Source organism: Jaminaea rosea, assembly GCF_003144245.1.
Source record: "Jaminaea rosea strain MCA 5214 unplaced genomic scaffold BDZ90scaffold_1, whole genome shotgun sequence".
NCBI lineage: Eukaryota > Fungi > Basidiomycota > Exobasidiomycetes > Microstromatales > Jaminaea > Jaminaea rosea.
In genome coordinates, this window is record NW_020289975.1 from 1,663,460 (window position 1) to 1,688,668 (window position 25,209).

The window sequence follows — 25,209 nt, forward strand, 5'->3', positions numbered from 1 at the left end:
CCAAACGGCCGCGGCTCGACTTTTGTCGCTGCTCGAGAGGGCCGCCTCGAAGATTTTGGCCGACGCCTCGTCAGTCCGTCGAAGCAGCCTTGGCCACCAATTCGCTCCTCTCACTTCAACAATCCTCCATCGTTCACAGAGCCTGTCTCGTCCCGCTCGCTCTGATGGACATCACCTTTCAGCAACAGCCGTCAGCGCTGCGGCTTGATCTGGCTGCGAGCTCGGCCGCTCTGCTCGAAAGCATCGCGAGCTCACACGCCTCTAATGGTTTGCCCACCGAGGTCAAGACGCTCCTCGAGCAATGGGCAGCTGGACAGAGCACCAGCGAGGCCAATCCATCTCACCTTCTTCAGAGCCTCTCACGAGTCCTCGCCATCCCATCGCTGACTCATCTCGTTGCAGCTCACTTTGCGCCGCTCCTTGTCGACATCGCTGCGCGCCTTCTTCCATCCAATGACACCTCGGCCTCATGGCTCGACCAGCATACACGACAAATCTTTCACTCCCTCGCTCTTCTACTGCTACCATTCCCGCAGCTTCTGCCACTAGTGCGCCATTTCCTAAGACACGAAGCGCTACGAGCGCAGCCCCTCCATCAAACCATCACGTCAACGCTGCGCCAGGATGCGCCACAGCTGCTCCTCTCGTTCGTCCGCCTCCTTCATGCGGCGCCTCCTCTCGCCGACGTTCTGAGCGAACAGCTGCCAAACGCATTCTTGCATTCCGTCTTTTCTGGTAGAGACGATTACGATCATTCGACAAGATTACTCGCTGTTCAAGCCCTCGCAGGGCTCACCTCGATCTCAGAGGCGCAGCGCAAGGAGCTCGAGACTAGATTCGTGGGAAGGCCTGCACTGCCAAAGCTATCCGACGACGGCAAAGCACTTCTTGGCTACGCTCTTGAGCCAGAGACGGACGAGGTTGACGCTTCTCTAGTAGGAGCAGAGAATGAGATCGTCGACGTCTGGATCCTTCCAGTACTGGAGAAGAGGAGAAAAATTGGCGTCAAGGCGTTGGCCAGAGGGCCAACACCATACTACGAAAGCTCGATAGGCCTCGTCACGTCTCATCATCTTCATCACTCTGTGAGAGACATTGCGGGCGTACTTCATTTTCAACCAGACCGGGCGCAGCGCCCGCCTTCATCGCAGCGCTTCGTTGTAACTCCTGGCCAGGAGCCAACAATCAATTGCATCGCGCAAGCCCTCGAGCAAAGCTTGCCTGTTCTAATCACGGGTCCGCCATCATCAGGAAAGACCTCCCTCGTCTCACACCTCTGCTCGCTTCTACATCCAGCAGCCGGCAAGTCGGCGGACCTTCCCGTCGTGACGCTGCAGCTGGGAGACCATTCGTCACTCGACGCCAAGTCACTTCTGGGCAGTTACACCTCATCGTCTCGCAAACCTGGTACCTTCGAGTGGGTAGAGGGCGCCCTCACGCGAGCTGTGCGATATGGGAAATGGCTCGTCCTCAAGGACATCGACAAGGCGACGAGCGAGGTGCTCAGCGTCATCAAGCCCCTCGTTGAGGCTCTCGGCCCCTACAAGACCCTCGGAGCAACACCAGAGCTCTCGCTCGGGCCGAGAGGCAAGGTCAAGGCTGGATCGTCCTTCCGCCTCTTTGCCCTTCGTTCTACTACACCGTCGAAGAATCGTCTCGGACGATCTTTGTTCCCTCCGCCTTCTTTCCTCGGCAATAAGCATTGGATCTCTCTCTTCTTGCCGTCTCTGGAGACGTCGGACGTGCACGAGATACTCGCAGGGACCTTCGTAAAGCTGGCAGCAATCGCTGATGGCGAGGCCTTGAGCACCCTCATCGAAGCATGGACGTCGGTAGTCCGAACAGCGAGCGGCAGTGGTGGCCAGTCAAAGGGGCGCTCAGCCGCCACACGTGTCCCTACGTTGCGAGACCTGATCAAGTGGTGCCGCCGAGTCGAAGCTTTTGCAGACCCGACCAGCAGTAGCCACGCTCTCTTCTCCGATCAGCGCAAGGTTGAGCGCGCTTTCGTTGAGGGAGCTGAGATCTTCTTGGGCAACTTGCAGTCTCTCGTCATCACAACCTCTACCGGAGTGGCTTCACCTCACCCTTGCCTGGCTGCGCTGGCGTCGGCGCTCGGCCTGGATGCAGAGCGGGGATTGTGGCTGCTTAACGAGAAGACACCAGACGTTGCAATTAGGGGTGGCTTGGCATTCAGTGAGAGCGATCAAGCTACAGTGAGAGTCGGTCGTATGGACCTGTCCAGGCGCAAAATAAGCTCGCATGCGTCAGTCTCTCGCACGTTCGCCATGACGCGACCAGCCGCTCAGCTCCTCGAGCGCATCGCAGCTAGCGTCGCCATGAAGGAGCCTGTGCTTCTGGTGGGCGAAACAGGTACAGGAAAGACGACTACAGTGCAGCACCTTGCATCTTTGCTTGGTCGCGATATGATCGCGCTCAATCTCTCGCAGCAGACTGAGGCGTCCGACCTTCTCGGGTCCTTCAAGCCTGTAGAGCCTCGTATCCCTGCGACCGAGTTGCATAATGCGTGGTTCGACCTCTTCGAGACAACCTTCTCCTCGAAGAGAAATGCGCGATTTGTTGAGACAGAGCGCAAGGCGCTGCAAGGGGGCAAGTGGCCTCGCCTGGTCACACTGTGGAAAGAGAGCATTCGCATGGCTGAAGAGCGAAAGGATCGCAAGAGCAAGCTCGTAGCATCAAGCGAGGGCGCAGAGGCAGCTGCGGCTGGGACAACGACGACCAAGAAGAGAAGGACAGAGCGTGGACCGACCCCTGGTACACCGTCTGAAGACCAAGAGCATCAACGGGAAGCAGTGCTCAACGCGTCGTGGGCTTCGTTCGCCGAGCGAGTCCACGATTTTGCCGCTCAACACGCCTCGAAGCGCCGCAACTTCGTCTTCTCCTTCGATGAAGGTCCACTAGTCAAAGCCCTGCGCGAGGGATCATGGGTCCTTCTCGACGAGATCAACCTGGCAGCCTCAGAGACGCTCGACTCTCTTGCAAGCGTACTCAACTCGCCCGACAGCAGTGTGACCCTCTTCGAGCGAGGCGACATTGAGCCCATCCCACGTCACCCTGACTTCCGGCTTTTCGCCTGCATGAACCCGGCGACGGATGTAGGCAAAAAGGATCTGCCTGTCAACCTGCGTAGCCGCTTTACTGAGCTCTATGTACAGAGCCCGGACAGTGATCGCGAGGCTCTCATTGCGATCGTCGAGAAGTACATCGGCCACCTCGCTGCTAGCGATCGTTCGGCGGTCATGGATGCCGCGGAGTGCTACACGGAAATCAGGAAGCTGGCCAATGATCACCAGCTTGCCGATGGTGCCAATCAACGCCCGCACTACTCCATTCGTACTCTTGCTCGATCTCTCACTTTCGCTGCGGACCAGTGCGCTGCCTTCGGCCTGCGACGAGCGCTCTGGGAGGGCTTTGTCATGGCTTTTACGATGCTACTCGACGACAAGAGTGCAAAGGTCGTCAAGGAAATTCTCGACCGATCCTTCATCGGAAGAGCTCGCAACGCTAAGCAAGCGGCCACCTTCGTGCCGCCTCGTCCCAAAGGTTCTGCAGAGTATGTGCATGTCAGCCCCTTCTGGCTTCAGACTGGATCGCAACCCCTCGAAGCTGCTGAAGACTACATTTTGACGCCATCCGTTCAGGCCAAGCTGGTCGGTCTCGCTCGAGCCATTCTAGCCCGCAAGAGTCCCGTCCTGATCCAAGGTCCAACTTCCGCAGGTAAGACCAGCTCAGTCGAGTACCTTGCCAGACGCACGGGACATCGCTTCGTCCGCATCAACAACCACGAGCACACGGACATCCAAGAGTACCTTGGTTCCTATGCGTCTGACCCAGACAGCGGCCGCCTCGTCTTCCACGAAGGCCTCCTAGTCAAAGCCCTCCGCCGCGGCGACTGGATTGTGCTCGACGAGCTCAATCTCGCACCTACAGACGTATTGGAAGCGCTGAATCGCCTGCTAGACGACAATCGCGAGCTCATCATCCCAGAGACCGGAGAAGTCGTACGCCCACACCCGAGCTTCATGCTCTTTGCCACACAGAATCCGCCAGGTGTGTACGCTGGGCGCAAGGTGCTCAGTCGAGCCTTCCGAAACCGCTTTCTCGAGCTGCACTTCGATGACGTGCCTCGCCCTGAGCTGGAGACCATCCTTACCAATCGCTGCTCAATCCCGCCGAGCTACGCGTCAAAAGTGGTATCGGTGTTCGTGGAGCTGCAGACTCGCCGGCAAGCGGGTCGAGTTTTCGATACCAAGCAGGCCTTCGTGACGCTGCGAGACCTGTTCAGATGGGGACAGCGTGAGGCCACGGGATATCAGCAGCTGGCTGAGAATGGGTACATGCTCATTGCAGAACGAGCTAGACGAAGCGATGATAAGGCGATTGTCAAGGAGGTCATCGAGGGCATCATGAATGTCAAGATCGATGAGGCTAGCCTGTACAATCTCAAGGGCAAAGGTAGGAAGGCAGCGTCGGATCACATTGGCGCAGATGTCGTTGAGGCCATCGTCTCTGCGTGCGACGAGAGTGGAATCGTTTGGACAGCGGCCATGTCACGCTTGCTTTGCCTGGTCGCTCTGGCACTCAAGTACAATGAGCCAGTCCTTCTCGTAGGCGAGACCGGTGCTGGCAAGACGTCAGCATGCGAGATCGTCGCCAAGGCCTTTGGGCATCGCCTGCATAGCGTCAGCTGCCACCAGAATACCGACACTGCGGACCTCCTCGGCGGACAACGTCCTCTGCGCAATCGCGGTGCGCTTCAGGCTCAAGCTCGAGCTCAAGGGCTGGAGGTTCTCGCAGAGCTGGCAGACGCCGACAACATGCCGGCCGATGACAGCGATCTCGAGACGGTAGCTATCGCCGTATCCAAGGCGGCGCAGCGTACCTCCGATGAAATCGTCAAGCAGCGCCTCGCCTCCGCCATCCAGCAAATCAACCAAGCCAGCGCCCTCTTCGAATGGCGAGACGGCCCCCTCGTCGAAGCTATGCGAGGCGGAGAGCATCTCCTACTCGACGAAATCTCCCTCGCCGAGGACAGCGTTCTCGAACGCCTGAATAGTGTCTTGGAGCCTGGTCGCACCCTTGTCCTCGCTGAGAAGAGCTCGGTTTCGACCAAGAGCAGCGAAGGCCTCGATGCGGCGCAGATCACGGCAGCGGACGGCTTTGAGGTCGTCGCGACGATGAATCCCGGCGGAGACTACGGCAAGAAGGAACTGAGCCCCGCGTTGCGCAATCGTTTCACTGAGATTTGGGTGCCGCAGGTGGACGATCGTGAAGATATCCTGGCCATCTTTGAGGCTAAGTGGGCGGATCAAGCGGAGGCGCTGCGTGACTGGGGCCGCCGTATTCTTGAATTTGCCGACTGGTATGCAAGCCAGGTGGGCGGCAAGGAGCAGGCTGGGATCGGCCTTCGAGACTTGCTTGCTTGGGTTGCATTCATCCGTAATGCGGTCGTTTCCGGCTCGCTGGACGCATCCACAGCTTACGCCCATGGCGCGATGCTTGCCTTCGTCGACGGGGTTGGCACCACGTCCTCGACTATGGCGATGACGACCACAGGACTCAAAGTACTTCGCCAGCACTGCTTGGAGCAAATCCGCTCCTGGACAGGTGGCGTCTCCCCAATCGCAGAGCCGGTCCTCGCTGCTACGCCCACGACATTCGGCATCGGCCCTTTCCACATCGCACGAGGGCCCCTTATGGACACGTCAGCGACTTTCAGCTTCGAAGCGTCCACGTCAGCCTCGAATGCGCTCAAAGTGCTCCGCGCCCTCCATATCCCGAACAAGGCCATTCTCCTCGAGGGCAGCCCTGGCGCAGGCAAGACTTCACTCATCGGCGCCCTTGCCGCAGCCTCAGGCAATGCTCTCACCCGCATCAATCTGTCCGATCAGACCGAGCTGGGCGATCTCTTTGGTGCTGACCTGCCCGTTGAAGGGGGCGGGCCAGGCGAGTTTGCATGGAAGGATGCCGCTTTCCTCCGAGCGATGCAGAGTGGCGAGTGGGTGCTGCTCGACGAGATGAATTTGGCCAGCCAGTCTGTACTCGAAGGGCTCAACTCTTGCCTTGACCATCGCGGGTCCGTATACATCCCTGAGCTGGGCCGTGCCTTTGACAAGCACCCGGACTTTCGACTCTTCGCAGCACAGAACCCTCACCAGCAAGGAGGGGGGAGAAAAGGACTGCCTAAGTCCTTCCTCAATCGCTTCACCAAGGTCTTCGTCGAGGAGCTGCGCGCTGATGACATTCTGGCTATCTGCAAGCACCTCTACCCTACTTTTGCGCACGAGGAGCTCGTGAAGATGATCCGCTTCAATGCCGAGCTGCACAACGAGGTGATGGTCAAGCACTCCTTTGGGCGTCAGGGAGCGCCGTGGGAGTTCAACTTGCGAGATCTGCTTCGTTGGCTGGCTATGATTCACTCAGATCTGGGCCTCAACTGGACTCACCAGCCTATCGACCACCTCGCTGCTCTCTACATTCAACGTTTCCGCTCAAAGAGCGATCGTCAAGCAGCAGCAGCCCTCTATGAGAGCATCTTCGGCACGAAGGTTAACCCAGATGCCCGTCCATGGCCGACGCTGTCATCTCGCCACGTCCAATTCGGTCACGCTCTGTTGCCGCGCCATCCCACGGGAAGCACGAGCGACATCGATCTCGCCGTGTTGCCCGGCCATCTACCCGCTCTCGAAGCTCTCGCAGATTGTGTTCGCCTGCAGTGGATGTCGATCCTCGTTGGCTCGAGCGCGTGTGGGAAGACTAGCCTCGTCCGCATGCTAGCCTCATTTGTGGGCGCTCCTCTCGAGGAAGTCCGAATGAACAGCGGCGTCGATACGATGGATGTGCTTGGCACCTTCGAGCAGATGGACCCGCATGGCAAGACACGGCAGCATCTGCAAGCTGCCAAGAGGCTTGTTGGAGAGCTAAAGGTCGGCGCGCTTCGGCGTCTCGGAGCCGTCTACGAGCAGCTGGCCGTTGCCGAGGATGCAATTCAGCAGGGACTATCGGCTCTCACAGGAGACCGATGGGCTGACCAGCATCTTCAAGCTGTCCTCAAATCGCTCAGCGCTATCAGCAGCTCCAACGCGCTCTCGTCTGAGCAGTCTCAAGCCTTTGTCATGCTGCACGATGCCCTTGCTTCCAGTGACCCTACCCACCAGAGCGCTGCCGGGCGTTTCGAGTGGAACGACGGCCCGCTGCTTCGAGCGATGAAGAATGGCTCGTGGCTGCTGCTGGACGACGCCAATCTTTGCTCTGCTTCAGTGCTCGACCGACTCAACTCGCTCTTCGAGCCAGGAGGAGCCCTTGTGCTAAGCGAACGTGGTGTGGTTGACGGCGAGATCCCCGTCGTTCGACCTCACGCCAACTTCAGGCTTTTCATGGCCATTGACCCGCAGCATGGCGAACTCAGTCGTGCGATGCGCAATAGAGGACTGGAGATTTCGCTGCCGCCTCTTCCAACGCAGGATGCTGCTCTTCTCAGCGGTCTTAACGCCTTCTCGTCGACCGGAGCTGCGCCCGTGCTTTCGTCGCGTTATGATACGGATCTAGCGATGGGTGAGCTCATCCTGTACAGCTCGGCAGAGTACAGCGACGTGTTTGAGAAATTTGCCTTTGCCACTCTACCCTCCAAGTCGGTCGGTCTCTTCTCACGCCTGGCTACTGCTACCTCTCAAGACGACATTGTCCAGCTGCAGACCTTTCTGCGAAGGGTTGGCGTCGATCACGCAGCTACGCGTCCAAGAGTAGAGTGGAATCAGGCCCACCAAGACCTCGAGGCTTTCGTCGCCCAGCAGTCGCTCGATCTCGGCGTGAACCCCAACTGCTGGGACGACAAGCTCGAAAGGATGCCCCTCTTTAGGCTAGGGCTCGACGTCGCCGCCTCTGCTCTTCATCTGCTACGACTGCTTCACGCAGCTCGCAAAGCGGCTGATTCTACGTCGGTAACATCAGGACGATCCGTTCTCGAGCGCTACGCCATGCTCGCCCTCTCTGACAAGCGGACGAAGAGTCATGACGGCGACGACGGTCGAGAGATTGGACAGATCCTCGCATTTGCTGGGCATGCTCAGAAACTCACAAGCCAGCTCGTCTTCAGCAATGAGGCAACGCCCGAACTCCTCGAAACGCTGCGAGAGATGGTTCGCCTGCTTTACTTTCTCGTCAACAGCTTTTCGCAGCAAACAGCATTCGACCACTCGACGGCGCATATTGTCATGGGCCAGGTACAAGAGTACGCGGGTAGCCTAGCAGCTCTACTGCCTACAGCAGCAAGCTCATGGCCTTCGATGGGCCATCGCTCCGCCAACCTCTCGTCGGGTCATGCTATGAGAGAGATATGGGAGCTCAGCATGCCTGCCCTTGCCTTTGCGGAGGCAGCTCAAGGCTCCTCGCTCCTTCACGTGCTTCTCTCCAAGGTGCAGCGCAGCGAACACAATGCCGAGCTCGTCTCGTCTGCGGTGGACCTCGCAGCGACAGTGCGCTTGTCAGGCAACGAATCGTGGACTGCATCACAGAAGTCGGACGTGCTCGCCATGATTGATCGAGTAAATCGGCAATTGCAAGCTCAGCCGATGCTAGCAAGAGGCACAACTGTGACATCATCGTGGGAGGTGCCGCTTCTTTCTGCCATCCAGTTGCATTCCGGAACATTTGCCGGCACGGTCAGCGACCAGTCCGTCTGCACAGAGCTCTACAAGCACAGCCTCACACAAGCAGCCTACCCCGTGCGTTGTGCGATTGCCGCCCGAGCTCTCGACTGGAGCATGCAAGCATCATCAGGAAGAGTCGCTGCGGCATCGCTCGAGGACAGCTTTCTGTGGACAGCGCCGCTCCTCTCGCAGTCGCACGTCGACGAGTTGCTTCAGCCATTCCTGCTCCATATGGCGCTCTTCCCTTCAACCAGGTCTCGAATCAACATGAGTCACCTGGCCCGGCATCGCAAGACCACGGCCAAGATGGGTCGACTGGTCATGGCTTCTCGCGCGACGACGACCTCAACTCGTCATCGAGCTTTACGTGTTGAGCTCATCGCCTTCGTCAAACTACTTGCCACCAAGCTTGGCTCATCCGCTCACGATGAGGTCTGCGCTGCCGTGCCACAGCTGCAAGGCGCTCTCGACGCCCTGAGCGGCGCCTCTGAGGACGACGTAGCCGCCACTGGACAAGCTTACCTGGACGTTGCCTCGGAGATGCTGAGACTCTACGTGCCCAATGTGCCGCTGGATCCGTTGGCTCTGATGCGTACCGGCGAGTCGTTGGCTCGATCCAAGCTCGACGGCCTGGTGGAGCACGAAGTCATCTGGACCAACTTCGAGAAGCAAGTCACCGGCCACATATCGAGTCCCATGGCAACGTCAATCCAAGAGGCGGTCAAGAAGACTACAGAAGAATGGCGCTCAACACAGAGCAAGACGGCCGTCGATCGTCGACCCGACGCGACTCGCCTCGCCCAGCTTTTCCGCACCGTAGCGTCGGTCGTCTCGCAGACGATATCGAAGGACAGGGTCTCGGATCTTCGCAACTTGATCGCCGCAGGAGGGCTGCAAGACCAAGTCATCGCGCGGGAAGACCATCTCCAGCGCTCGCTGCAAAGCCTCCGTCGCGCACTCGTCGAAGAGTACACGGACCTTGCTGACCTCTGCTCGCCCATCGTCAAGATCGTCGACCTCTTTCAGGTCGGCTTCCGTGCCTTGCTCTGGAGCGAGCAACACCGTCATGCGCCTGCAAAGCAGCAGCGCCACGCCAAGCTCGTCGATGCACTCGTCGCCTTCCCTACGACGCGCGCTTGTGAAGCCTTTTTGGCATCCGAGCTGCCCGTCAGAGTCAAAGCTGGATCGAGTGAGGGCTCACTGGCAGTGCCGATGCTCTTGACCGTTCTTTCCAGTGTTAGCTGCGAAGTTCAAAATGGAAGGACGCTCCCCGCAGTACTCAAGATTCTCAGCCGCACATACGACCAGCTCTTCTTCATCTGGACAACTGACCGCGAGCACGAGCGCAAAGCAGCTGAAGAGCAGAGCAGCCTCTTCAAATCGCGCAACAATGTTGACGCTGATATTCCTGACGATGAGGAGCTGCTCGAAGCCGAGTTCAGGAGCATGTTTCCAGAGTACGGCGACATCATGGATCGCGATGAGCAGAACGCCGCAGACCAAGGATCAGCGTCAGGATCAAAAGGGCTCTTCTTTGCCCCAGAATATCAAAAGCAGCTTTGGGAGCTTCACTGCGAGCTCTTCGCGGCCACTCAGCAGGAGGGCCGTCTCGACTCAACCGCACTCAATCGCATGCGACTTCAACTGGCACGCAGCTTGATGACCTCTTCTTACGGCAGTGCAATGTGCGAGGACCTCGACAAGAAGAGTGGTGCCTTCCAGCTGCACGTCTTGGCTCGCGAAGCCGGTCTTGACGACGGCAGCAGCCACCGCAATGCAGCCGAAGTCAACTTCTACCTGGATGCCAACGTAGACGAGACAAGCAAGGCGACGAATATCGTGGAGGCCATGCGCGCACGACTCAGTGAACTCGTTGAGGAATGGCCGGAGCAGATGGTGCTGCAGCACATTCGCGACCGCTGCGACGCCATTCTTGCCCTCGACTCGGCCAGCCCCGTAGCCAAGGTGCTCTCTGCGCTCGAACAGCTCCTCGTCCACTCGCAGGACTGGGAAGGCTACGCCAATTCATCGAACTCACTCGCTGCTCATCGCACTCGAATCTCAGATCAGATCATCGCCTGGCGTCGCTTGGAGCTCTCCAGCTGGGCCAAGTTGCTCGAAACGCAAGCGCAAGACTACAAGGCGTCGGTCAGCATCTGGTGGTTCCGTATCTACGAGGTCGCCGTTCGAGGCATGCAGTCAGCTGTCGCAGATGGCGCTGCTGCGGAGCACCTTCGCTCCCTCGTCTCACTCCTCGATGAGTTCGTGAGATCGAGCACGCTCGGAGACTTTGCCGCTCGTCTGGACCTCGTCAGAGCGTTTGGCGGGTTCCTCGATCTACTCTTCGTTCATGCACCGAGCACAGAGACAGAAGGTCTTGACAGAGTTGGGCGCATCTTCGCGAACGTAGTCGCCTTCTACGGACAATTCAGCGCTACCATTGCCGAGACGCTAGACCGACAGCGCAACAAGATCGAGAAGGATATACGCGACTTCATCAAGCTCGCGAGCTGGAAGGACGTCAACATCCACGCGCTCAAGCAGAGCGCCCAGAAGTCCCACCGACGCTTGCACAAGTCAACACGCCAATTTCGTGACGTACTGCGCCAGCCCGTCGACCCTATCCTGGCCGGAGCTTCTGAAATCAGAAAGCAGGCGGAGGATCTTACTGTGCCAGCTCAACGAAGTCTCTCGCACGGCGTCTTTGACGTGTCAATGGTCAGCAAGACACTTGCCCAGCTGCCCGCGGGACCACAAGGCGATGCAGAGCGACCTCGGCATCTTGTTAATCTTGCTCGCACTCTCGAGATTTTGGCCAAGAAGACGGATGGGCACCTGCTCCCGGCACTGTCTGCCGTTCATCACGAAGCCATCGACGGCCTCGCAACGGTCATCGTTTCTGAGTCGCAGAACTTCGCCAAGGCGACGCCGGCTCTTGCGAAGGAGGATAACGAGAAGACGATCAAGGACTTGACGAACCAGAAGCGCAAGGCTTGGACCGACTTGCTGAAGGAGCTGCGCCGGATCGGCTTTACGCCCTTTGTCAACGCGGACGTCGCCTCACACAACCAAGATCTTGCGGCTGTCTACGAGCGACGTCTCCTCGAGCCGGCCGAGAAAGACTTGAATAGCTACTACTACCGCCTACTGGCCCTTCTGCCCCGCATGAGGCAGTCATTGCACACTGCGAATGGCGACATTCCCATCCAAGAGCTGCAGCGAGGTGTCTCATATTGCGAGCACGCCATGAGTATCGTCTTCAAGGAGCGAGCGCGTCTTGCCAAGCTCCACGACTCTCGAGCTAAGCTGCAAGCCACGGTCGCTAGACTCTCAGTGCTTGGTTCAGACGCCGTCGCTGTGCCATGTCCGGCTCACCTTTCAGCCCACGTCGATGCCTTGGGAGCTCTGTCGAGGCGGGCGTCTGCTGCGCTCCGTGAGATCCATTGCGAATCGGCGGTCAACATTCAGCTCTCGCCCTTCAAGATGGCAGGCCTGCAAAGCTTCCGAGACGGACTGGCCGACGAGATGAGCCTGCTCTCGAGTAACGCAGATAAGCTCGCCAAGCTGTCATGCGCTTTGAACGGCTCGTGCAGCGCCTTCTGGACAAAGGCGGAGCATGAGCTTGTCAAGCAGTCATTCAGCGACCTCGAGCGCATCGCAGGGAAGCTCGAAAGGGCAGAGGCTGCCGTCAAGGCCCTTTGCGTGCCAACGAGCCAGTGGCTTACCTCACAGCTCGCTGCTTTGCCAGCGACGTCCTCTCACCAGCCTCAAAGCAATGGCGCCGGCGGCGACCCAGCATCCCTCAGCGACCGCCTCATTGGCTCTGTCTTAGTGATTGCTCAGGATGTACAGCAGCTTGCTACTCCTGCCACCGAGCAGGGCGATCATTTGCCCGACAAGACGATCGTGGAAGATTGGCAGATGCTTCAGGCCGCTGAGCGCCAACTTCGTCACGATGAGGTCGCCGACTGCATTGCGGGCTGCCTTTCCTCCATCGCGACATCGCCTGGCTCCTCTGGCCTCAACGAGCTTCCTCGCATCTCTCCTTTCGTCGCCAACTACAGTCGGCTCCTTTCAGCCCACATCGACGCCTCTCGCTCATGGCAGCGTAGCATACTCAAGCTCACCTACCTGCTTTCATCGCTCGTCGCTTCGCTCGCTCTCTATGGCTTCTGCAAGCCGCCGGCTCAAGACACTTCAGAGGATGCTGAGGCGGGGACTGATAGCCAGGACCTCGAAGGTGGCACAGGGCTCGGCGATGGAAGTGGCGCCCAAGACATCACTGATCAAGTGGATGACGATGAGAACATTGAAGAGCTGGAAAAGGGCGATGATGCTGAGGGCGAGAAGGGCGAGACACAAAGGGAGAAGGGCGCCAAGGAGGCTCAAGAAGACATCGGTGGCGACCTTGAGGACATTAGCGCTGATGAAGGCGATGATGGCGCCGAGGAGGAAGACAAGGACGACGGCGAGCAGGAAGATCCTGATGAGCACGTCGGCGACGTTGATCCACTGGACCCGAATGCAGTCGACGAGAAAGTCTGGAGCGGAGAGCAGGACGAAGAGCAGAAGCAGGGCGATGACAAGGATGAGACGAACAAGGACCTCGATGGCGGCAAGGAAGGGCAAGAAGATTCGGTCGCCAAGGACGAGGGCAAGCGGGATGACAAAGCGCAGAAAGAGTCGGCATCGGATCGCAAAGAAGGCGGCGAGCAGCAACAGGATGGTGAGGATAGTGAGGGTGAAGAGGGCGACGAGGGGCAGCCAGAGGATGATGGAGAGGGCGAAGAGCTGGCTCCCGAGGAAGATGACGGTCAAGAGCAACAAGGTCCCGGTCGCAAGCTTGATGAACAGGTCGATGACAGCGAGAAGCTTGACATTGATGAGGACATCAAGATGTCAGACCAGGAAGGTGGTGACGACGATGAGGACGACGATGAAGTGGACAATCTCAGCGACATCGACCTGCCAGAGGAGGGGCAGCAGCAGGATGCCAAGGGGGGGCAGGAAGATGACCTACCTGCGGATGCTCCTGAAGAGCTTGAGAAGCTGAATGATCAGGGCGAGCAGCAGCAGCAGGGCGATGAGGCCGCTGATGAGGAAGCAGAAGTAGCCAAGAACGCCGGAGAAGACGCGATGGATGCGGACGATTTGCAAGACGAGGAAGGGGAGGAGCAAGACGATCTCCCTCGAGCTCAAGGCCAAGACGGTGCTGCGATGGATCAAGAGCAAGACGCGATGCTCGACGACGCAGATCCAGCAGGTGACAGCCAAGCTGCGGGCGACATACCTGCCTCTGCCGAGCAAGCGCAAGGCTCTGCTGGCCAGCAAGGTCGTCAAGCTAGGCAGTCGCGACCAACAGCGCCGCAAGGGCAGTCTGACAACAAAGAGGCCGCCGAGCGAGATGAGCAGCAGACTGGCGACCAGGAGCAAGCGGTCGATGATCCCTCAGCCAGCGCTGCTCGCGGTGCACGGGCTGACACGCAGGCTCAAGACGAGCAGCAGACGGCCGCCGAAGAGGGTGCCGAAGAGGAAGACAACAAGGCTAACCCGATTCGCAGCCTTGGCGACGCCCTCAAAGAGTTCCGGCGCAACCTCGACTCCATCGCAGAGGCTACTGCTGATGAGACGTCGAAGCCAGAAGCCAAACCCGAGGGTGAAGCAATGCCTGAAGACGGCGAAGTCGAGCACATTGCCAACGATAATGATGCAGAGATGCAAGCTCTAGGCGCCGCCGAAGACGAGGAGATTGCTCAGAAGATGCCCGAGAAGTCGGTGCAGGATGCCGAGCAAGAGGGAGACGCGAAACCAGCTGCACAAGAGGAAGACGTGGCAATGCAGGAGCCTCTTGGTCATCTTGAGCCAGCACCGCTGCCTAATGTGGACGAGGGTATGCAACAGCAACAGGAGCAGAGCAGGTCGGACGATTCTCAGCGACAGCAGCAGCCTGGCGGTGCTCTCATGCCCAATGACATCGACAGACAAGCACGTCAGCTCGGCGTTGACGAGGAGCGTGAGTCGTCTCCTTCTATTGGACAAGTCGACGGAGAGGCCGAAGAGGAGCAGGTCGACCCTCTGCCTGAAGATGAGCGCCAACAAGCGGACGAAGCTCTCGAATCCGCCCTTGCCGACTTCCGTGACCTCTCAACCGACGAGGAGCGTCTAGCGAAAGCCGGCGAGCTCTGGCGCTCCTACACGGCCATGACTTCAGACCTTGCGTTCGCCCTTTGCGAGCAACTCAGGCTCATCCTCACACCCACACTGGCCGCTCGACTGAATGGCGACTTCCGAACGGGCAAGCGTCTCAACATGCGCAAGATCGTACCCTTCATCGCGTCAGACTTCGCAAAGGACAAGATCTGGCTCAGGAGGACGAAGCCGTCGAAGCGCGAGTACCAAGTGTTGCTTGCGCTGGACGACAGTCGCAGTATGGCCGATAATCACAGTGTGCACTTGGCCTACCAGACTCTCGCCCTCGTAACCGGGGCGCTGAGCCGTCTCGAGGTGGGAGATGTCAGTATCTGCCGCTTTGGCGAGTCGGTCCGTACGCTTCATCCTTTCGGACATGGGCAATTCGGCGAAGACAGCGGCTCTTCAGTCTTGCAACAGCTCTCCTTTGAGCAGAGAGGGACCAATGTCGCTCGGCTGCTGGAGCATACGCTCGAATCGCTTCAAGAAGCGCGGGACTCTCGCGGCACCTCGAGTGGCAGCTCAGCTGCTGATCTCTGGCAGCTCGAGATCATCATTTCAGACGGAGTGTGCCAAGATCATGAGAAACTGCGCTCCTTGCTTCGTCGTGCTAGCGAGCAGCGAGTCATGATCGTCTTCATCATCGTCGACTCAATGCGCGGGGGCGGTGACCAGCAGGGCAAGTCATCCTCGTCAGCATCCTCTTCGATCTTGTCCATGTCCTCGGTCAAGTACGAGGTCGATCCAGCTACAGGCAAGATGGAGATCAAGATGGATCGCTACCTCGATTCGTTCCCTTTCAGCTACTACGTCGTGCTTAGGGAAGCAGAGGCCTTGCCTGAGGTCCTAGCTACAACTCTGAGGCAGTGGGCGGAGAAGATAAGGGAGGCGGAGTGACGCTTTGTTGATATGTAGAGGTTGATTGTGGTCGCATATGATGTAAGAGCAAGCAAGCATGAATCGATTAGAAGACACGTTTAGCATCATGACCTCGACTGGACTGGACGCCTTTCGCAGCTGAGTCCATGGCCCGTGCATTCGGCCGAGGGAATTGAGCTCGTCGTCGGTCCTGGATCAACTTCTTCCCGGGCCCTTGCCGGTCGGCGTGTCCACCACTTTGTGGCCTGAACTGTGTAGCCGTCTTTCCTTCTCAATCAACACACTATTCAACACTAAACGACGCCCGCTCCAACGTAGGTCAGCAAGGCGACACAAAGCACGAACCTATTCTCATGCTCACTCTTCGATCCACTACTGCCCTCCGCACCCTTTCCTCTTGCCGCCTCGCCATCCCACTTGCACCTCGTCCTCTCCCCCGCCGTAGCTTCACCACAACAATTGCCAGCATGTCCGCCCCTTACAAGTCCATTTCGACCGACCAGGCTCCCAGCGCCATCGGCCCTTACTGCCAGGCCACGGTCCACAACGGCACCATCTACTGCTCGGGCAACATCCCCTTTGACCCCAAGACGATGCAGACCGTCGAGGGCGGCGTTGAGGCTCAGACTCAGCAAGGTGGGTGACAGGCCAGACATGAGGGTGATGAACGTCTTCTCTCGATAGCTGACTCGACGCTCGTCCTCTTTGCGTCGCTGCTGCAGCCATGACCAACCTCCTCAACGTCATCCAGGCCGCTGGAGGCGACAAGTCTACTATCCTCAAGACGACCGTCTTTATCAAGGACATGAACGACTTTGCCAAAATCAACGCTGTCTACGAGAAGGTGAGAGCTCCGATTATGTGACGAGTGCCGTGTGCATGCGCTCACTCGTTGCGTCCCTACGTTCCCACGCTGCAAAGAACCTGGCCCCCTACAAGCCCGCCCGCTCCGCTGTCGAGGTCGCTCGTCTTCCCAAGGACGTCCTCGTCGAGGTTGAGTGCATTGCCACCGTCAAGGCTTAGAAACTTGCGTTGCAATGACCAAGATACAATTGAAGAAGACATATTCTGCCTCCATGATCATCGTCGGTATGCCCGCTCGCTCGCTTGCGTGAGGCGCCTTATCAATCGAGAATCGAGAAAAGAAGACTCCGCCCGATCCTCTGCCTCTTCTCTTTCCCTGCTCATTCACCACTGCCATCTTGCCATCCCTCTTCTCTTACACTCATCATGTCTTCGAGTCCTTACAAAGTTGCCCGCGAGCTCATAGATGCAGCGCATCGCAAAGACCCAGCCTACCTTGCTCGCTCGACGCATGCTCAGGGTGCGGCCGAAGACTCTTCGTCATCAAGTGATGCCGACGAGTATGCAGAGACGCACCAAGACGAGCTCAGCTATGCAGATGGCGTCGAGGCGTGGGCTATGAAACTTCTAGACAGTGATCCTCAGACCTCAAATCATTTGAAGTCCCTGAGCTCAGAAGGGGGACTCGAGCTCGTCCGCCTTGCTGCACGCTGTCAACATTTGGAACGCTTTCTCACACCTCGCTCTACTTTCCCAGAGGGCAAGGCCGGCTACCTGAAATGGCGAAGGAGCCTCTACCACATCCAAGCGGATCGGGCCAAAGAGTTACTGGCTGAAGCTGGAGTCTCGAGCGATGAGCAGGAGCTTGTGAGGAAGTGGGTAAGCAAGACGGACCTCAAGGTTGGATCCGCGGCCGCCGGGAGCAAAGGATCGGACCCAGGCACGCAGTTGCTCGAGGACGCGGCCGTTCTCGTCTTTCTTCAGGATCAATTGGCTGGCTTCGCTCAACAACACAGCGACTATACAAAGGACAAGGTTGTGAGCATTCTTGCAAAGTGAGTCAGGGCGCAGCGCATCGAATGGGTCTAATCTACATTGGCTGACACTCCTCCTGCTCCTCTCGCCCCTTGCAAGGACCTGGAAGAAGCTCTCGCCCAACGCCAAAGAAAAGGCAAAGGGACTACCCATGAACGAACCACTGAAAGGCATCGTAGCAGAGGCAGTTGCCCAGGTAGAGGAGAAGGAGGCGGCAAAAGTAGCAGCAGAGATGTCCGACCAACAAGCAGAGTGAGCAGACTGGAGAAACAGCCTTGTGAGCACCCTTGGCCCCCCTTCGTCCTTTCCTGCTGCGACGAGTCAGTGCCAAGGTAGTGTGCAGCATTGGCTGACCATTCGATCTCCTCGCCTATAGCTCGACCTCTGCTGCCACTTCATCTTCATCTCCACCAGAGGCATCAAAAGCAAACTCTTCCTCTGGTCCTTACCAGCTACGCCCCAAGACAGCCGCCGAAGCAGAAGCGCTCCTCCTCGCCGCCCAGCAAGCGCGACGCAACCTCAACAATGACGACGAAGACGATCTCGCACCTCAAGAAGGTCCCTTCGGCTCACGTCTCCTGCGGAGCGGCGACAACTACCTCACCCACAACGCCTGGGACCATGTCTCCCCTCCTCCCGAATACCAACAGACAATCGACACCCTCCTAGCCGCCCAGCGCGAAACACGCATCGATGAAGACGAAGCAGCCACAAAATACCACGCAGACGCCGCTTCCCATTGGGATCGATTCTACTCCTTTAACGAGCACAAGTTCTTCAAAGATCGAGCATGGCTACATCTCGAATTCCCGGAGTTGGTCGACTTGACTCGAAGTAGGGCAGGGAAGAAGAGGGTGTTTGAGATTGGGTGCGGAGCAGGCAATACCATCTTCCCATTGTTGGGGAGAAACGAGAATGAGGAGCTCGAGGTGTACGCGTGCGATTATAGTAGGGAAGCGGTTCAGGTTGTCAAGGCGAATGCGATGTACAAGACGATGAACCCAGAGGAGGACGCCGTGGCGGGCGATGGACAAGGAGAAGAAGCGCTGGCCGCCGCTTCACCGCCAGCAGTGGCCAACGATGACAAAGAAGCCGACACCTCCACCATCACCCCCGTCACCCGACCTAAAGGTCACTGCCACGCCTTCGTCTGGGACCTCTCGTCTCCCTCGGGCGTCCCTTCCGACTCAGGCATTACCCCGGGCACCCTGGATGTAGTTGTCCTCATCTTCGTCCTCTCCGCCCTCCACCCCCGCGAATGGAGCCAAGCGCTGCAAAATGTCCACTCCCTCCTTAAGCCTGGAGGGCTGCTCCTCTTCAGGGACTATGGGAGGCACGATCTCCCCCAGTTGAGGTTCCGGAAGGGGAGGATGTTGGATGAGAACTTCTATGTGAGGGGAGATGGGACGAGGGTGTACTTCTTTACGCCGGAGGAGTTGCTCGAGATCTTCAGGGCGTCGGACCCGCCACAGGGTCGATTGCAAGCCCAAGAGGAGAAGGACAAAGCTGCATCGACGACAACAATGGAGTCCGCGGCGGGAGACCAAGCCTCTCAGCCGCACCTCTTCCGCACTCTCCAGCTCGCAGAGGACAGGCGTATGCTCGTCAATCGCAAGGAGAAGAAGCAAATGTACAGGCGATGGATGCAGGCTAAGTTTCAGAAATTGTAGACTAATGTTGATGAATGAGTGGTACAGATAGTTCAGTGGCAATGGACATGATATAATACAGTGGAAGAGGATGCTGTGATGAGTACAAGATGGAGAGCTGGATGACCGTGGCTGGAAGAAGCGGCCAGCCAGGAGGCATTGGATGGTTCGTGAGTCAATGGCGGTGTACGCGCTACGCAACACTCTTCCCTTTCGAACGCGAAGCCAGATGCAAGCCCAGTCCATAGCCAGCCATTGCTCCCGGCCCTTTACGAGCAGCAAGGCGAGACGGTCTATGCCGCATCGACTGCGTGGCGGGCGGCGTCCGTGTCGATTCGTCGAGAAGTCGTTGCTGTTGCCGCTTGTGTGCGAACGCAGCGATGGGATCGCTGTACCCGAGGTCGTACACCTCGTCGCCGTCGTCGGCCTCATAGCCATCATCGCCACAAAGGGCGACCAAGTTGCATCTTGCGGTCCTCCTCCCGCCGTCAGCATGCCTCTCCAATAAGCAAACGCGAGTGCCCTCCGTGTCCAACTTCTTCCATCTCCTCGCATTCTTGCTCGCCTCACCACCAGCAGCATCACCGCACCTTTGCAAGTCCACCTCTTCTTCGCGCATCGCCACCTCTCTCCTCCTGGCACTCCCCTTCGGCAATCCTAGGGCATCACACATCTCCTCATCCTGCGTCCTTCTCACTGCCAGCCCGCTCGTTCTAACCAACAGGTCCCAAGCACTCTCTGTTGCCTGCTTTTCTTGCTCTTGCAGCTGTGCCAAGCGGTCAAGGCGGCGGATCTCTTCGTCGAGGATGGCAAGGGCGACGGAGACGGAGAGAAGCTTGGACGCGCCACAGAGGCAGAGATGCCTCCGCCGGGTCGGTGGAGCTTGTCGCGAAGGGAAGGAATGCGAGCAAAAGGGGCACATAGTCAGGAGGAGAAGCTTGCTGTTTGGAAACGAGGTGAGATCGAGTGGGGGAGGTGGAGGAGGGGGCCGAGGTCCTGGTGGCTTGGTAATGGCTTTCTCTGGGGAGGCCGATTTCCTGTGTCGCTTGATTGATTTGGGTGGAGAGGCAGCAGACGAAAACGCTGCCTTTATGGGCTCTGAAGCGTCGTCTTCCTCTGCTTTTGACGGGCCCTTGACACGCTTCTTTGCAGGTGGGCGGGGCTCGTCAGACGTAGCCTCGATGCTAGCATGCAACGCGCCCCCCGGTTTCACCGGGACGCTAGATGCCGCATGGCCCTTTGTAGGAGACTTGCTAGCTCTTGCACGTGATGGGGCTGGCCGTCTTGAAGACGAAGACGATGCTTTGATGTCTGCATTGCCTGCGAAACGCGCCAGATGGGAGCGAAACTCGAGAACGCTCTCGTCCTCCTCGTCTCGAACGCTGGAACCGACTTCAAGGAAGCCATCGCTGCTGCTGCTGCCCTGGCTAAGCGACGGCACTTGTTCTTGTTCGCAGTCAGAGTCGCTCGCGTAGACGAAGATTGTGACTTTGCGCGGCGTCTTGCTCGATGATGGAGTCTGCGCGTTGTGGTCGCGCCTGGCGAGCGTGCTGGACGATGAGGCGTGCTGCGCGGCTGCTATTGCCATGGGCGGCGAGGGCGACATGGTGAGGTCGATGACGGCGGCCATGGCAGCCCTCGAGCTGGCTGCCAGCTCGACGCTGGGTATGGCGATGAGGGTCTGCGAGGTGTTGGTTGATTGGTTGGTTGGTTACAAAAGCTCCAGGCGTCGGAAAGGCGAATGGACCCAGCTGCTGTCTGTCCGCCGTCCTGGGTCTCCCGCGTGGCCGATCCCTCCGCCCGAGCGGACCAACGGCCTGCTGCAGCGTCGAACGAGGGAGCGGAGGGTCAATTTAGCCTTCAGGACAAACGCGAGATAAGACTGGCCTTGACCATGAGCACGGGCAGGTGGCCGACGAGTTCCAATGAGCCGGACCTCGCGACGTGAATGTGAGCTTGGGCTGACTTGCTACGGAGGCCTCGATCAGCTGCGGACAGCGGTCGTCTTCGAATGCCGTGTTGCGAGACGGACAGTTTGATGACACCATCGTCGGCATGAGTGCCGCACCGGCAATCCTCGCCGCCGACGATGTCGGACCATCGTCTCTCTCGTGCATCACACTGTGAGACGGTCCGGCTGGTCTCTTAGCGCTCGTAACAGCGTGACCACTCAGAAACAGCCATTTGTCAAGGTAATGGTGATGATGGACCATGTCATTGCCGCCCAATGGTTTTCACGAAGTGCTGTTTGCGCTGTTTCGTCAACGACGAGGCTTCTCCTCCCGACGTATTGGCGTGAGAAGACGTCTCGGGGGCCAAAAAAGGCCCCTCGCGTTTCGCCGGACGTTCAGAGGCCAGGAACGAACGCAGGCAGCCCGTCCGCCCGCCTGCGAGGATGCGAGGCTCACTCATGCGACTCAATGAGTCCGTTTCCATCGTGCTGCACTTTGCTTCCCCATCCTCACAACTAACAGCCACGCTCGTCGGCTCATCAGCGGCACGAGAGCTTTCTGATCATCATCGTCGTCGTCTTCATCATCCCTCGTCACTAGTCACTGGTCAACAAACAAAGGAGGTACATATCCATATGTGAGTGGATGACTTGCGCCGGACCAACTGCAGTCGGAGGCGGCAGCGGCGGCTGTTCCTCTCTCCCACTTTGATGCCTCTTTCTCGCCGCGTCCGAGCACTGCTCAAGGCAATGAGGCACCTCCATGGCCCATAAGATGATGATGCGGCCATTGAGAGCATTTGATATTTTGTCCGTCCGTCCTCGCGTTCCATAGTACAGCCCGCTGACGCAACACCTACCCATCCTATCCACCAATACCAACTACCACCACCTCCCTCTCACGCGCGCGCCAATGTCCCAGCAGTCAAGTTTCGTCCCCGTCTCACTCCTCCCGACAGTTCCCTCGCGGCCTCCACAGGCTCCCCTCGCACCACCAGTCGAGACGCTCATCTCCGCGTCGGCCTCGACGTTACCTCCTCCCTCTCCATCGCCAGACCTGCTCAACGACCTCTCCGCTCTAGCGTCCATACCGGTCCACATCCCCACTACCCCCTCGCGGTCGCCTCGCGGTCAGAGTCGAGCCACCAGCATGGATGGCTTCGGCGACGCTGATCAGCGACACAAGACGCTGCCCTACGCCCACATGGGCTCAGCAGGCGGCAGCAGCGGCGGCACCGGTACTCCTACGCAAAGCGTTGCCGGCGGCGGCGGAGGCCCGAATGGCAGCATGATGTCGTCTGCCATGCCCATTCCGGCCAACTCGACGTACTACACCAATGGCTATCACGCTGGATCGTACGGCGTCAACCCTCATCTGGACTATCACCAGCAGACGCCATCTTCGTATCACAATGGCGATACTGGACATGGCTACACGCAGAGTGCCCTCTCCAGTGGACCGCATTCGCCCATCGGTCCACCTGGCCCTGGATCCTCGGTAGCGCCATCGATGTCCCTTCTATCGCAGGCATTGCAGATGGCCAATGCTCGCCAAAATCACGGCATGGACCCCAACCAGGCTGGACAGCATCACGGGCCTGATTGGCAGCAGTATGACGCTTCTCAGTTCGGTCCTGGTCATCACGCGATGCAGCCTACCACAAGCCATGGCGCTTCGTATCCGCAGCCATCGCCATACAACAACACTGCCGTAGGCGGCTCACACTTCTCGTCCCATGCTTGGCAGCCTCAGATGCATTCTGCCTCTCCCTACACGCCATCTCACCCTGGCTCGACCGACCACAGCCGTCGACCCAGTATATCGCATCAGCCGGGCGCCCCTCCCTTGGCAGGCATGAGCCATCAGCAGGCCCTGCACCTGCAACAACAGCTTCGCGACGGCGGCACGGGACCTTCTTCGGCCCACCAGTCGCCCGGCGGTAGCCAGCCTTCGATCGAGGGCGCAAACGATGCATGGCAGCATCGTCCGGACATGTTGGCCTATCGTCAGCCTGCTGAGCCTCTGTTCTCCCCTGGTATTGGGTCAGCGGGCTATGAGGATCAATTCAGTCTCGCAGCAGCAAACGCAACGCAGGCGGCAGCAGCGAGCGGAACTGGTAGCGCCGCATCGCATGGGGGACGCAGCAGGGCGGGCACGCACACCTCGCAGGGAGGCGGTTACACACCAGCAAGTAGCGGATCCGGCGTCGCAGCGGGAGAGCCTTCATCGGCAGCCGACTTTTCCAACGCCCTCGAAGGCCCATCGGGCTCCACCTTTCCCGCTCGCGGTCGACGAGGTTCTTCGGGGGCAGACGGCACCGCCGCTGATGATGAAGAAGTCGATCCAGAGGTCATGGCCAAGAAGGACCCGCTTGCTACCCAGGTATGGAGGATGTATGCCAAGCAGAAGAATCACCTTTCGAACGGTGCCAGGATGGAGAACATCACGTGGAGGATGATGGCTATGACATTGCGCAAGAAGAAGGAAGAAGAAAAGGCGCAAGCTGAAGCGGCTGCAGCAGCGGCAGGAAGCAGCTCAAGGGCAGCATCGACGGGGCTGGACTCTAGTGGCGCTTCGTCGAACCCTCTGTCGAGGCAGGCGAGTGGAAGCGGTCACGCATCGTCGAGCTCACACCAACCTGTCAGCGCGATGAAGGCGTCGTCATCGCTGCAGGGCCTCACTTCGATCGACGGCGTGCCAAAGGGAAGCAAAGGTCGTGCCCGCTTCGCTGAGGTTGTGCAAGAGGAGGAGCGAGGGAGGAGAGGGAGGAGTCCGAGGACGCCAGAGAGCCACGCGTGAGTGCAGGGAATCGCAGTGGCAGATGGCATGCGGGCGGCACTAATACACACATTCCCACTTTTACAGGACGCCTAGCAGTGGAGGAGCGCAAACGCAGGCATCTGCAGACGATGTCATGGACTGGAGGGCCAAGAGCAAGAGCCGTTCACGTTCTCGATCAGTCAGCGCTATGGACTGGCAACCTCGTGCTCGCTCTCGCGCTCCCGAACTACGCCTCAGTCCCATCAACGACTCAGATCCCACTGACCCAGACCTGCTCTCGAGGTCTGCTCCGACATCTGCGGGCTTCGACCTGACCAACTTTGAGGCGTTCAATGACGGATGGGATGAGCGAAGAATCGAAGAGTTCTTCTCATTGGGCTCGCTACCGCAAGACGTCTCGTCAGCGGGCGGACTAGCGGACAGCTCCTTCGCCTCGCAAGCATCGTCGTCACGCGTACCCGCTGAGAGCGAGGAAGATCGCAAGACTCACATGCTGGCAGCAGTTAGACAGGCCGTCGACAAGCCGCTATTCACCGCCGAGGACACTCGTCGCGGCCGAGAGCCCTCACCACCCGCTGGCATGCGCAAGTCAAGCTGGGATCTCTCTGCCATCGGCTCAGCCAATCCATACGGCCAGCCCTTCTCGACGCTCGGCAGTGTACCGGGCATTGCAGACTACAGCTCCAATCCGACGAACAGCGACCCGCAGTACGGCTTCTTGCCCAGATTGGTCCGCAAGACGAGCTTCGACCACAATGTTGGGCGAGAGAGAAGCCAGTCTCGTGCGCCTCGCAGCACAGCCATGCTCGAAGTCAACGACCGGAAGCGACCATTGCGAGATGAACCTTCTCCCGCTCGCCCGCCCTTCAGTGTGCCGACAACTAGGGATCAGCGAATTGCCGCAGGTCTTTCGGGCAACATCCCTTCGTGGGCGGCCACCGGTGCGACGATGACCAGTGCGATCCCATCGACGACATTCGACTTTGCCGTCCCGCCCCCTCGCTCTCATGCCCCCTATGACAGCCTGAGCTCATCAGTACCCTCACTGCCGCCCGGCTTTCAGAGCTATCTTGAAAACCTAAACGGCCAGCAAGGGTCAGCCCTCTCCTCTCCCGCTGACAATGTGGCTGCGGGTCCCTTCTCGCAAGGTAGCACAGCCAACTCGTCCACGACGGATATCCACGGCCTGGCTGCGGCAGCTACCGCGAGCAGTAGTGCCGTCACTGGCGCGGGCCAAGTAGCGACAGCAGCATC

At 58.8% G+C, this 25,209-nt stretch overlaps 4 protein-coding genes across 4 annotated transcripts; 3 read left to right on the forward strand and 1 right to left on the reverse strand.

Moving 5' to 3' along the window:
• Nucleotides 1–1,139: 1,139 nt before the first annotated feature.
• Nucleotides 1,140–15,752, forward strand: BDZ90DRAFT_215482 (P-loop containing nucleoside triphosphate hydrolase protein; the record flags this gene model as incomplete). Its single annotated transcript, XM_025504233.1, has 1 exon — nucleotides 1,140–15,752. A coding segment is annotated over one exon (14,613 nt), but the record flags the coding sequence as incomplete, so codon positions are not given.
• A 197-nt stretch (nucleotides 15,753–15,949) lies between these two features.
• Nucleotides 15,950–16,861, forward strand: BDZ90DRAFT_18589 (YjgF-like protein). The gene is made up of 4 exons (XM_025503819.1): nucleotides 15,950–16,052; nucleotides 16,180–16,370; nucleotides 16,457–16,578; nucleotides 16,656–16,861. Exons 2-4 carry the CDS (start codon nucleotides 16,202–16,204, stop codon nucleotides 16,755–16,757), a joined length of 393 nt encoding a protein of 130 aa, XP_025365210.1. The 5' UTR covers nucleotides 15,950–16,052; nucleotides 16,180–16,201; the 3' UTR covers nucleotides 16,758–16,861.
• On the forward strand, nucleotides 16,862–19,329 carry BDZ90DRAFT_18603 (S-adenosyl-L-methionine-dependent methyltransferase). The gene is made up of 3 exons (XM_025503821.1): nucleotides 16,862–17,593; nucleotides 17,673–17,825; nucleotides 17,950–19,329. Exons 1-3 carry the CDS (start codon nucleotides 16,965–16,967, stop codon nucleotides 19,241–19,243), a joined length of 2,076 nt encoding a protein of 691 aa, XP_025365211.1. The 5' UTR covers nucleotides 16,862–16,964; the 3' UTR covers nucleotides 19,244–19,329.
• On the reverse strand, nucleotides 18,946–20,935 carry BDZ90DRAFT_229614 (hypothetical protein). The gene has a single exon (XM_025505139.1). The coding sequence runs from the start codon at nucleotides 20,850–20,852 to the stop codon at nucleotides 19,416–19,418; it is 1,437 nt and encodes a 478-aa protein (XP_025365212.1). The 5' UTR covers nucleotides 20,853–20,935; the 3' UTR covers nucleotides 18,946–19,415.
• Between the last annotated feature and the right edge of the window lie 4,274 nt (nucleotides 20,936–25,209).